The sequence below is a fragment of the Phoenix dactylifera genome, chromosome 4 (assembly GCF_051530095.1).
Source record: "Phoenix dactylifera cultivar Ajwa chromosome 4, Ajwa_hap1_PhDact_Kaust_v1.1, whole genome shotgun sequence".
Taxonomy (NCBI): domain Eukaryota; kingdom Viridiplantae; phylum Streptophyta; class Magnoliopsida; order Arecales; family Arecaceae; genus Phoenix; species Phoenix dactylifera.
In genome coordinates this window covers 47,616,495-47,629,773 of record NC_143193.1, presented here as the reverse complement: position 1 = coordinate 47,629,773, position 13,279 = coordinate 47,616,495, and the positions used below count along the sequence as shown (strand labels likewise).

Sequence of the window (13,279 nt, the reverse complement as noted above, 5' to 3'; positions counted from 1 at the left end):
ATCTCTGAAACCACATTAATCCGACATACAGCCAACATAATGAAGGAGACGTGTCGGTGGCAATTGGCCAGATTAAACGTCCGATGGTGAGGATAAGACTTCGCCAACTTGGGGTCATCCCCCGTGAAGCCGGGCCTCGTTATGTTCACATGATATTCCAAGCTCAAATAATTGATTCCGGTGACCCAACTTCCACGTGTGACATCGGAGAGCCCTTCCATTCGTTGAAGGGTCAGTGGCCGTCGACTAGTTCTAGCCGTCCGATCAGTGGTCCCGTTCCGTCAAGCGGTCCTCGTTCACTCGATTTTTAAATATTTTTCTTCTCCTCCTCCCGCCGTCCACAGGGACGCGGAATAGAATAGGATAAAAGCCTCATCTTGCTGCGTCCAAAAGCTTTCTCCAAATCTGGCTTCCTCCCAATTTTCTCCCACTTTTTCTCAGCGATATCGGCGTCTCGAGATCTGCAACTCGAGCGCTCAATCTGGGATTCTAACACTAATTTCGTTCGAGTCACAGTGCTTTACCCAAACGATCTCTCCGGGCATCAGTTTTGATGTAGTTTCGATGCTTTTTCTTGGAAAATTTCTCCGCGATATGATCTCCGATCTGATTTAAGTTTTGAGGGATTGGTGTTTGATTTGAGATCTGAATCTTGGGAGGGATGGAAGTGGTGGCGAAGCTGAAGCGGGAGGTCTCGAGGCAGTTCTCGGGCCGGTCGCTGGGGAAGAGCGGGAGGTTCAGCCTCCGGCGGCAGGCGTCGCTGGATCCGAGGCTGGGAAATGCGAGCCGGTTCGCCTTCGGGCGGCAGTCGTCGCTTGACCCCAACCGCCGGAGCCCGGCGAAGGAGCTCACGGTGCCGGAGAATCTGGACTTCACCATGCAGCTCCTCTTCATGGCCTGCCGAGGCGACGCGAAGGGGCTTGAAAACCTCCTTAAGGAGGGGGTTGATGTCAACAGCATAGATTTGGATGGGCGGACTGCGCTCCATATTGGGGCTTGCGAGGGGCACGTTGATGTTGTCAGGCTCTTGCTCAGCTGGAAGGCCAATATCGATGCCCGCGATCGGTGGGGAAGCACGGTAAAGTTTTCATGTTTTCTCCTTCTTTTACTTCAAAATTGCTTCTTTTTTTTTTTGACATTTTAAACTCTGAACGATTCAACCTATTACTCGCTGCAAGTTTGCAATTTTCTTGAATGAAAAATTGAATTTTTCTTTCTCGGCCTTTTGGTTAAGATCAAGTGTGGATTTTTTTTTTTTTTTATAGTCAGAGATCGAGTCAATGATAGAATTTACTACTTCTCATTTTGTAATTCAGTTTCTTTAATATGTATCTGATTTTTTTTTTTTTTGGACTTTATTTCAATGCAGCCGGTTTTAGATGCGAAGCACTATGGCAATGTCGAGGTCTTTAATCTCTTAAGAGCTAGAGGAGCCAAAGTTCCGGTACTATAAGGCGCTTCGTTGTGAATTTTGATAATAAACTGAGAACCTGCTTCTTCTTCTTCTTCTTCTTCTTTTCCACGGAGCTTGAATTTGTTGCTGACTTTCTTTATTTTGTAAAATCCGGTTTTCCTCTTCAGAAAACCAGGAAGACTCCCATGACTGTGTCACATCCCCAAGATGTTCCGGAGTATGAGCTGAACCCATTTGAGCTTGAGTTTCGGAGAGGCGACGAGCTTTTAGAGGCATGTTTTTATGTTTGTTATATGGCACTCTATGCTTATGGCATTCTATATCTGTACTTCAATACTCTCCATGTCGACACCTGATTAACTTGAAGATAGAGCTTCAGCTTTTGGGGAAAAAAAAGAATAAGAACTTAAAGTTATAATAATTAAACCTTGACGTTCTCAAAATTTAACTGTACTTCTTTTTTTCTTTCCAATCATGCTTTTCAAAAACATATTTAATTTGTTTTGGGTGAAATTACTTTTAGAAGACTCAGATATATCTACTAATAAGGTCTGAAATACCGTGGTATGGGGTGTACCAGACATGGGGCAGTGCCACAACAGGACGGTATGGCATGTGGTGCAGTACAGTATGTTTGGCTTTTAAACCTTGCCTAAGGCTGATTATATGCAGCGAACTTTTCAGGAGAGTTCACTTTTCTTTCTCTGTCAAAATATCTGATGTATGAATAGTGCTGGTGCGATCATATGCGCTTGTGATCGTGTTCTCACATCTTTATAATCATATATGTGCATATGTACTCTCTCCAATATACCTGTCTACCTGTTGTCATAATTCTTATCATGTAAGGATTACCAATTGGCTACTGTTTATTCTTAGGCTGTACAAGGTTTGGTGGAAATGCATCCATGACATCTTAATGGACCATAACAAAAGTCAACATCTTGAACAGTACGCATTATTTTTACTATTGCCTCTGGCTCTAATCTATGCTTTCTGTGACCGATTGTTTATATTAATTATTACCAGCTAAATTTGTGCTATCATGAAGATGGTGATCTTACTCAAGGTCAGGAGAACCTCCGCATCATTTGTGACCAACATAAATGCTACTGCATAAGGATTCAATAATCTGTTTTCTCTTGGGCTTGGTTTTCTAGTTAACTTTTATTTTGCTACAAGAGCTGCTTCATTGGTTCATTTCTTTCTAATGCTTACTATGTATTTCAATTAGGTATTGTTGATGTTCTTAAAGAAAAAATTCTTGTCTTATAAGTTGATCGGTAATTGTTATTTCTCAATATTGATAGGGCACGCATCAAGTAGCTAAATGGAATGGAACAAAGGTTTCCGTGAAGATACTTGGCAAGGAAAGCTATTCAAATCCGGATAACATGTACTTGCTTGCTTATCCTTCTCGTTGTTATCTTCCTCTTCTTCTTCTTCCATTAAAAAGGTTATGTATAAGAATGTCTTTGTTAAATTTTAAATTGTTTTGGAGGGCATGATGTGATTGATATAAAAGAATTGGTTTTTATGAAATTGTGATATTGAATTATTATACTTTCATCTCTTATTTCTGTTTGAATTTGTATTCCTGACCCAGTCTATGAGGACCCGTATGAGCGTGTATTTAGTCCCATATTGGCCATGCACTAGGTAGATCTTGGATACTTATATAGAGTCAAGGAACCCAAATAACATCTTCTGGTTAGCTTTTTTTGGGTGATGTCCTGAGTTGTTACTAATGGTATCAGAGCAGAGCCAACCCATGGCTCATATGGACGAGGGGCACTACAGCACAAGCCCATTTGGGTTCACCGTGGGCTGCTCGGCGTGGTTGTGATTTGATGTCTGGTACTTATGATTAGATTTGAATGGATTTGGATCCTTAGCCTGGCAAAGATACTCGGACTTAAACAAGATAAGTATATAAGAACCTCCATGAGTGTATGTTTAGTCACACATTGACTATGCAGCGGGTAGATTTTGGATACTTATACAGGATTAAGAAACCCAAATAACATCTTCTAGCCAACCTTTTTGAGTGAGGTCATGGTTGGTTACACTATCCCTTTCAGTAATATGAGATTGAGTCATGTTGCTTTCTTCTGTATGTATTCTTACATGTGCCCTTTGGAAACATTTTCACATGATATGCTACAACCTTTAAAAATATAGTAAAAATAATTAACAAAACTGAGCAGCTTTTACTTTCAAATTCCTGCTTCTTGGTCATGATAAATTCTGATTTGTTTCTTCATGTTGGCGAATGTGAACTTGTTTTGCCAAATTGGTTGCTACAATTAAAGTGGTTAGATTACCTTAGATTGCTGAGCTTGACTGAAAAGAAAAAAACTTGGTAATTATGAATCTGATCCAATAAGTTTTAATCCACTATGAGGGAATTAATCTGAAGCTATTTGTTGCTAACGTCTCTAAAACAAAGGCTTCTTGTTAAACTTGATTCATGTAAGAGCACATACTTACAGACATAGACTTTTATATGTCTATCCTCATGAGCATCAAGGTTGATTTTCTCTGCCACATTGTCATAATCTAGTACTCCCGGCAAATGATTGAATGTGTTTAGCAATATTATGCTTTCTATTAAGGCTTTTATATTCTTATGATTTTGATTAAACACTACATGTGATGGCCTATTTGGCCAATCCTACATTCCATTTTAGATTTTAATAGAGAGCTCTAAATGAGACATAGTAATTTAACATGTCCAGATTTGTAGGGGAAAAAAAGGTGCATGGAAGTTAAAATATAACTAAGGAGAAGTAAAATGCCCACACATGTGATAATATAACATATTGCTGTCGTATTATATTACATCACCTTTATGGCCAGCCTGTTTATTGAACTTCCAAAGCGACAAGTATTTATTGAAATATCTCCATTTCTGACCAACTATTATCCTATAATATGTAGGAAAATTATTGGACTGCATGTTAGGTTTTAGTTCATGGTAATTTGTCAATAGTACCCTAGGAACAAATTACTCTTTATAAGTATGTTGGTTTTTTCTTATTTTTTGGTGCCTTTATTTGTACTTCCTTTTCTTTTTGCATTTCTCCTAATTTTAGTCGAAACTCTTGCTGTCACTGTTTAAAAACAAATATTGATCTCTGGGTTAATCTTCTACTGTAATTATCTTGATGTGAGCCCGTGCCCAACAAAATTAATTAGAGCTCATTTGCCACATTGTTGTAGCTCTATTTGCATATCGAGTTATAAGCAACCGAGTCCATCTTTCTCCTCTCAGCCCATAATTATATAGCTTTAAAATTTGCTTCATTTAGTTTTGTTTACTGTTAATTGTCCTTGCTACTCCATCTGCTGCAGAAATGCTTTCAAGCATGAGTTGACTCTATTACAGAAGGTTCGGCATCCAAATGTGGTTCAGTTTGTTGGAGCTGTAACCCAAAATATACCTATGATGACTGTTTCGGAGTACCATCCATTTGTAAGTTTTATATGCCATTCTCTTATATGAATTTGAATTACAGGGATTATTTAACCAATCTAAGCCACTAATAATTTTCTAGAACCATTCTGTTCTCCAATAATTTCTGGTAACTTTTTACATCAATTATTTGCTTCTTCTTTCACATGTCAATTTCTCGAAATTCTTAGAAATTAATTTTCAAAGAAATAGTGAAGAAGTTGCTATTTGACTAGAATGACACTCTAACTTCTGGATTTATCTGTTGCTCTTAAACTCAGGGTGATCTAGGAAGTCATCTTCAAAAGAAGGGACGTCTAAAGATCCATAAAGCACTTAGATATGCCCTTGATATTGCCAGGCATGTATTAATGTGTTTTTAAGATGGTACCGCTTATCAAATTGATGTGATCCTGCTGACCTAATATGTTGCTTGAAAATTTCATTTTTATCTTTGTAGAAATCTAGCTACATGGTTTTCACTTATGTTGAGAGATGTCTAGATGCTGACTGAGTCCTGGTAGATATGTCCGTATCTGTTAGTATCAAGTTTTGCCTTTTCCTTCAAATTTCTTATTTATTTCCTTGTGATTGACCTTCTTTCTTTGATGGAAAGAAGGGTACATTTCATTATTACTTGATCTCTTGCTTAAGCGGCATCTGTTGTCCAGTCTTTGTCCTTACCTTACAGATGATCCTAGTATATGCAAATGAATGTTCTTAAGCCACCTAACTCTTGCTGCCTGAAATTCTCATGTGTTTCTCTGCGCGTTATGCTTCATCCATTCCCATGTTGGTTTCCTCTTCACAGCTGAAAAGATGTGAAAGTACAAATAGTTGTTGCATATTCTTATATGAGTCAGCATACCATGTGCATTATTAGCCTGTAATAGTCTCTTACAAATTGAGAATATATACCGCCAGCTTTTACCAAAATGATGTCTTACTGAAGTATTGTTTCTCCTTTGGATCCAGGGGCATAAATTATCTTCATGAGTGCAAACCAGACCCAATTATCCATTGTGATTTAAAGCCAAAGTAAGATTGATCAAATAATGAATCTGTCTCACTATTGATGATAAAGCAGTTTCTAAGTGGAATTTATTTCTACCTATTTGGTTATGTACTATACTTTATGATATTTTGGTAAGGTGCCAGAAATATTTTGCTGGATAATGGTGGCCGATTGAAGGTGGAGGGATTTGGCTTGATTGAGATAGTAAGAGTATTGCCAGATAAATTTAAATTAACACATCCGGTGGCTCGTATTGACAGTAAGTTACATTGTTCCTGTGAATCTAAATTCCACTCTACCTAAATTTTACTGGAATGTATTGTTTCTTTTCCTAGTACAAGGTATCTGCTAATACGGTCAAGATGTATTCCTAGTCATGCTTCATAGAGGAGTATATTGCATTAAATAGGGAGATACTGAATTGTCATTGATGTAGAGGTGGAACTTTTAGTGATTTGGAATTTTATAATTTGAAAGAACAAAATGTCTAATCAAACATATTAATTCCTAAGTTGATCTCGACATCTCAGTTTTCATATTCTTAATTAGCTTAGTTAAATTTCCCCTTGATAAATCTGTTCAGTAATCCAATATTTATTTCAATTTGTGATATTTAAGGCTCAGTTTTTATAGTTGTTATATTAATATCCTTGAAATCTGATCATGGCAATTAGTTATTCATGCTAGGTTTGTATATGGCACCTGAAGTTTACAAGAATGAACTATTCGATAGAGATGTTGATGCATTTTCTTTCGGTCTAATTCTTTATGAGGTATGTCAGACTTGCTGTAACTTTTATTTACTGAATTTTAACATTTCCTTTCTGCCACAGTACATTTCTTATAATTGAAACATCACTCTACAAGTTGAAAAGCAATCATCTCATGAACTTCTAACATCTAGTTTTTTAGTTAATTTTGATGATAGCGATTAATTTATAAGGAACCACCTAACAATTATTTAAAAATATATAATTGTGCAATGGAGTTACTGACTGTATTTTTATATAATCGACCTATTTCTGTCCTCCAATATGTAGATGCTTATGGATTAGATTAATCATTGGATCAATGAGCTTAGATTAGTAGGTCTAGTCATGTCTACAGTTTTGACCTTTTTGCACTGTTACCTAGACACTTGTATGATTCATGATCTGGATCATAACCTGCAGACAAAATTGCCTTAAACAATCCGGATCTCATTGCTGGATCAGGATTGATTTGGAAAATAGGATCTTGATCTGTATTATGAATCATACTGCCTTTTCGATCATAAGATGCGAATTTTCATATATTTTTACAACCATTTATTAAAATCTCTTCCTTGCTTTTTCCTAAAGCATTCTAGCTAAAATGGTAATTTTCTTGATAGATAGTATATATAACTATCTTGGATAATCAAACAAAATGTTTATTCCATCAAACATGCCATATGTGGGCATATGTTAGTGGAAACCAGACTTCTTGTATGTATGACTTTTTATTCTTAATCAGACTCAATATTTACTCATATTTCAATTTTTACATTTCTTATACATTTTAAAAATTTTGAAAGAAATTAGGAAAAATTACAGTCTGTGATTTGATCCAGTCCTACCTACTCTAGGATTTATGACTTATCCTGATCTTAACAACATTGCGCGCAGGCACGTATAAGGAAAAAAATTCAAGCCTCCAAAATTATAAGTAGTGATTGATGTCATTTCCATTTCCAAATTGCTCTTTTCAATTTGAGATTGGTTGAATATTCGAAGTTTTAGCCATGATGTTAATGCATTTTTCGTGTTTGTTATGTGCTACTAGGCTGATAATTGAAGCATAAAATGATGTATAAACTGCAAGTCAACTGATCAATCACGTATGGGGGAAATCTGCTGTTTTAAGAAGGGCCAGGACTTTGTTTTAAGATTAATATTTGTTTAAAGTTATTCGAGTCTTAATTTGAAAAGGATAGGGGTATAATCATAATAACAGCTATTCATAATGCTTTAGTATGAACAAATGATACTCACTTTCCTAATTAGTATATGAGTTTTATGCTAGAAAAGTAGAAATATTTGGAAGCAGACTTACTCTATCTTCTATACTTTGCAGAATGTTGAATGCCAGCGCTGTAACTTTACAGAATAATCATTTGATATGTTTTTTCTAGAAAACACTTTGATTCTACTTGGTGATTTCCGTGTTTCATTTTTCACAGACCCTACTCTTTCTATTAAAATTACTTCAGTTGAAAATCCCTTTCTCTGTTGGAATTGATATGATTGACAACATATAGTTATTTGTGTATCAATGTATGCCCTGTTTCTGATGTGTTCATGCTAGGAATTTCCTTACAGCACAATATATTGGAAAATACATAGGAGAAGGTGGAGGCTGAAAATGAATATGGTTTACTTTTTACCATTATTGTGAATGAAAGCTCCCTATACACGGAACATGACTTACATTATGGCTTGTACTTTATGTAAACGAAAGAAACTTATTTATTACATGCTACATCCTCAATTCTTTGGAATATAAAGACCTTTAATGATTTCTGTTTGTATTAAATAGCTTAAGTTATGCAGATCATGTTGAACTTTACTCGGACTGACCATAAAATAAATTCTTTAATCATTTGCCTCTTAAACTGTGTGTTTAGATGATCGAAGGAGCACCAGCTTTCCACCCCAAGGCTCCTGAAGATGCTGCTAAAATGATTTGCTTGGAAGGAATGAGACCACCATTTAAGAACAAGTCTAAAAATTGTCCTCCTGGTCTAAAGGAGTGAGTTTGCTCCCCCTAACTTAATGAGTCTATATTCTGTAAGGTCTAATCTGTTTGAAATTGTATGGCTTGTTTTTGATAGTTTTGATGGACCTTGTTTAGAATGACGTTAGAATTTGAGAACTAGGCAGCTATTTTTTTCAGAAAGAATCCTCAACCATCTTTTTTTTATAATGTGCAGATTTATGCAATAGTAAACTGATCGACTGTTGTATACGATTAACTACACTATGGTCGTTCAGTTACTTTTTCCATGTTCCCATGGTTTCTGTAAAGACTAATATGAAATACACTATGTGGAAGGACAGTATTAAGTTCCATGGTCCTCCCTTCAGATGTTGACAACTTGTGCCTTTTGGACTCTAGCCTAAAGTAGAACTTATTCTTCGATATTATTATGGAAAAATGTTGAGGTTCTCTTTGCAGACTGATAATTGTGGTGTTTTCGGAATTGTTTGACTGAATCGCATGTTGATATGAATACTTAAATTTATAATTGTTTCCATTGGCAATAATATCGATTTGATCAGTCTCAATATGATATTCTTGAATTCATACTGGAAACACTAAACTCCCAACTTCAGATGCATGAATTGTGTATCGAGTTTATTCTTTCTAAAAGGTCATGCAGGCCAAAGTTTTTCAGATAATTTTGGGTTCTTTTTAAATCAGAAGTTTAGAAGCACCGTCTGATAATTTCTGAGTCCTTGTAGAGAAGATATTATAGATGAAGGGGCATAGTCTTCTTTGAGCACCAAACTTGGCTAAAGAGATCAAGAGGCTGTTGCCTTTTTGTTAGACTAGACCTGGGCACGTCCAGCACATGTGAAAGCATAAAAAGTGGAGACAAATGTAGTGGAGGCAGATGCAAGGAAATTTCCAGAGGTTCACAAACATGACTCAAGAGTTTAAGTTTAGTGGTAGAACAGATGTGGGCAAATTTCACGAAATCATCTTTAAATAAGTCTGCGAAAAGGAATCTTCCAAAATGTTCCTCTTGTGCAATGATAATGTCCTTTTCATTGATAAATTGATTAGCAGGAGAAAGTTCAATAACTGCATTGTCTTCAAATCCCTATCTAGTCACTGCACTCAACTCATCTCAGACTTAAGGCCTTCTGAGACAGATTTTTTCCTTCTCTCCTCGACCACTGTGTAAACAGTTTTATCTGGTACCACACTTTTAGTCTATTATAACAACATTCCTTGCATGACCCCTGACCAACTTTAAGGACGATTATCATGTGGAGCCACATCTCCAGGTCTATGTAGGAAGGTGTTCGACTAGTCATGTAATTGTGTGGTGGTTTTATACTTTGGGTGGAAAGGACTTTAGAGAAGGTGCATGTTTCCCGTATTTTTCAAGAAGGGATATTAGGTTGCTGACTTGTTATCTGAATGAGGAAAAACTACACCTAGGACCATGGTTTAGTTCAGGGAGTTCAGGGACTTCACAGGGGATCCCTGGACTCAGACTGTATTGAGAAAGTATTGTATTTATGTGGTTCATAAAGTAATTAGTATAAGATGAGCCAGGTAAGAAGTTTTGTGCACCAAAACAAAGCTCCTCAATTTGGTCTGGAATTTGAGTTGGAACAGCATTGGAGAGTTCCAAGATCCAATCTCTGTCAAATCATTGTACTAACCTAGTCATCAGATCAGTTACAATATCCACATCTTTTTTGTGATCTTTAGTCAACTGGGAGCCTCTTCTTAGAAGTGAAAACAAGAGCACTTTTTATTATCTTGTACTAGAATTCACACCTTTCCTAATATGAAGGGATGCTGAATTCCTGGCAAAGGCAGTTTTGTGCAAGAATCTTCCGCCAATACTGGAATGCAAGTTGGTCCCAAGGGAAGTTTACTTTACCGGTCCCTCATATTAAGTTCATGCAACTGGCCTCTAAGATTATTCTGAATTCCACGTATTTTACGGGACCTGAATTCATCATTGAGTATGTTGCTTACTGTTTTAACTGTACAAGCTCTGCACAACCTTCTTGTTGATTTGTTAAACTCCTTATTTTCTGTCCATATTTGCTGCAAGCAATCTCTAATCACAGAGGACAGCAATGCTTTACACTTAAATTTCTTTTCTCCTGGTGTTAGCATGATTCTTGCATTCAAATTTTTCACTTTCCCGGGTTCACTTTCATATTTGCATCATATATATTCATTAGAAAATTTTATGTTTATTTCATTTTCTTGATATACAAATTGTTCATACATTTCTTCTGCTGTTCAGAGCAGCTTTCTTATGCCACTGTCAATCCACATTCTCTTTTAAATGAATATGGTTTGGGCATTACTGGTGCAGGTTGATTGAAGAGTGTTGGCATCCACAGCCCACGGTCAGGCCAACATTCTCAGAGATAATTCTGCGACTGGACAAACTATATGCTAACTGTGCCAAGAAGAATGGATGGAAAGACAACTTTAAGCTTCCTTGGTATGCAGTTATTTATGAAAACCATCCTTAAATCAACCTAGCAGTTCTCAAGTCATGATGTTCTCTAGTTTGTAAAATTTTTGGGGAATCATATTGATCATTTTCCATCTGAAATGATAATATTCATGCTATCAAGTGTATTGAAGAATACTATTACAACAAGAAATTTAGGATCAGGCAACAATATCCATAACAGGTCTTTTGATAGTGGAGTGAACAAATGGTCAACTAACTGGTTAACTGATCCCTATTATGTATATAGGTGATCTAAGTTTAGGTGTACTTAAGATTCATTGCCTGGTATTATCATCACCTCATGATTCATGATTAACTTGGATATATTGTGAGTAATACAGAGCTTGAATTTCAGGTGATTTTATTTGTGAGAAGAAAATCAACTTTCTGATGTCTGATATTATATACTCTGCAGCTTATTAGCAAGAATATTCTATCACCAACAGTGATCCTCACCCTGCTAATGTAGATGTTTTACTTTCGATCCATTACATTGATCAACTAAATGGCCACAGTTGTGTATTGTGGACACTTGGTGTTGTAAAATCGTCATGCTTCAGTGGAAGCAGGCAGTAGGAGCATCATCTTTCAATATTTTGTTTGATCGATGCCTATTTGTATAATTTTTTTTTTAATTGCATATCCTCAACTGCTTCGCACCAGATAAGTTCCTTGAATTACCATTTTGTTGAACCTCAGTTCCATCTGTTCTACTAATTTCAGGATGTCAATATTAGGGGTTAATATGCTTACTCTTTCCTTAACTTGCTTACCACTAAGCTTCGGTTTGCTTGCTCTTTTAGACTGATTTCCTTTTACTAGTTTCATATTTCTTGTTTCCTTTCCCCTTAGTTTTTCTGGTTGTATGAATATAATGTCTTCTTATCTGCGCTCCTATCTATGTTACTCAGCTCTTTTATAAAAAGAAAAATCCTTCCAACCTATTTTCTGCTTCTTAGAGAAGCTGGTGCCTTGTTACTCACATGGATCTCAGTCTTTCATGGTAGAACCTACAATCCAAATTGTTTACAGCTGGCTAGACCCAATGTAGCTGTTATAAAATTTATGAAGATGTTCACAATTAACCTCATATATGATGATTCTACCTAAAAGATAGTCTTTTCTGTGCAGTTAGTAGTACATTCTTCCATGACTTTGGGAATCGGTTTTCATTAATTTTTTAAAAAATGTTGAATATGCTGTTGTACTCATCTATTTAGTTTCTCATGTGAATTATTTCGTCGAGTATCCTTTTGGCTCTTGGCCTTGCTAAATTAGACTCCGAATTGCATTTAATATTTCAGAAGATCTTTCGATTTTGTTAAGGAAAACTCGAAGTTTATATCTCTTCATGATTCTCTTCCTTCTCTTTTGCCTCTTAAAAATTTAGTGTGCTGCTTAGTTGCCTTTAGGCTCTTTTGTCTTTAATTCTGAACTATATACCTTGATTCTTTTGCAGGAAATAATGTGGAGACAAGTGGGCTCTCATTAAATAGTCCCTGATATTGGTGTGTAATTATTAGGAAATAAATGCTTTCATCTATGAACGCTCAAATAATAGACAGATGGCTTTCTGGTTAAGAAACAAGAACAATTCCTTTTTTATATAATCGAATTGTGTATAAGCAAACCGCTATACTGTAATTCCGGTCCTTTTCTGTTTTAACAACTTCCTGTTGCAAATGAACTATTGATTTCCTTTTGTCTTATGAGCCACCATTGGATTTGCTAATAACCAAAGCAAAATTCTTGTGAGCATTATTAGACTGGTATCTGGTAGAACATCTACGAGGCACCTTTTACTGGAGGCTAGAACCAGATTGAAAGCTGGGAAGTTTGACAGTTTTCCAACTTGGATTAGGTCAAGTTCCAAGCTGTCTTTGGGTTCTTTTTGAAGGAGCTTTGGATTGCTCAAAGCCGTGCCTGGAGCCATTTTTCAGATTCTCCCATTTGTATAAAGTCACTCTCCTAGTCTTCTTGGATTAGTTAATGTGCCCAAAGCTACTTATAGTTTAACCTGCTTTACTGGTAAATTGTGATCTTAATGCTCAGTTGCAATGGAAGTGCCAATCTCTCCCAGCCATCAAGTATTCTGGATTGTTTTGTTTCTGAAGTCTCGAGAAGGATATTTTTCCTTCTGGTAAAGAATTTAGTATTTCATTA

General features: G+C 36.3%; 1 protein-coding gene across 2 annotated transcripts; it reads left to right on the top strand.

Annotated features, from left to right (window-relative positions):
* Positions 1 to 12,818, top strand: LOC103715196 (integrin-linked protein kinase 1-like). 2 transcript variants are annotated; one of them, XM_008802750.6, is made up of 12 exons: positions 1 to 1,078; positions 1,370 to 1,444; positions 1,582 to 1,686; positions 2,725 to 2,810; positions 4,769 to 4,889; positions 5,150 to 5,229; positions 5,844 to 5,906; positions 6,027 to 6,142; positions 6,571 to 6,656; positions 8,528 to 8,652; positions 10,970 to 11,101; positions 12,576 to 12,818. In XM_008802750.6, exons 1-12 carry the CDS (start codon positions 662 to 664, stop codon positions 12,580 to 12,582), a joined length of 1,413 nt encoding a protein of 470 aa, XP_008800972.1. In that variant the 5' UTR covers positions 1 to 661; the 3' UTR covers positions 12,583 to 12,818. The 2 variants fall into 2 exon arrangements, with proteins under 2 accessions (XP_008800972.1, XP_088576347.1); XM_088720221.2 differs by lacking the exons at positions 8,528 to 8,652; positions 10,970 to 11,101; positions 12,576 to 12,818 and adding an exon at positions 8,223 to 8,399.
* The last annotated feature ends 461 nt before the right edge of the window (positions 12,819 to 13,279 follow it).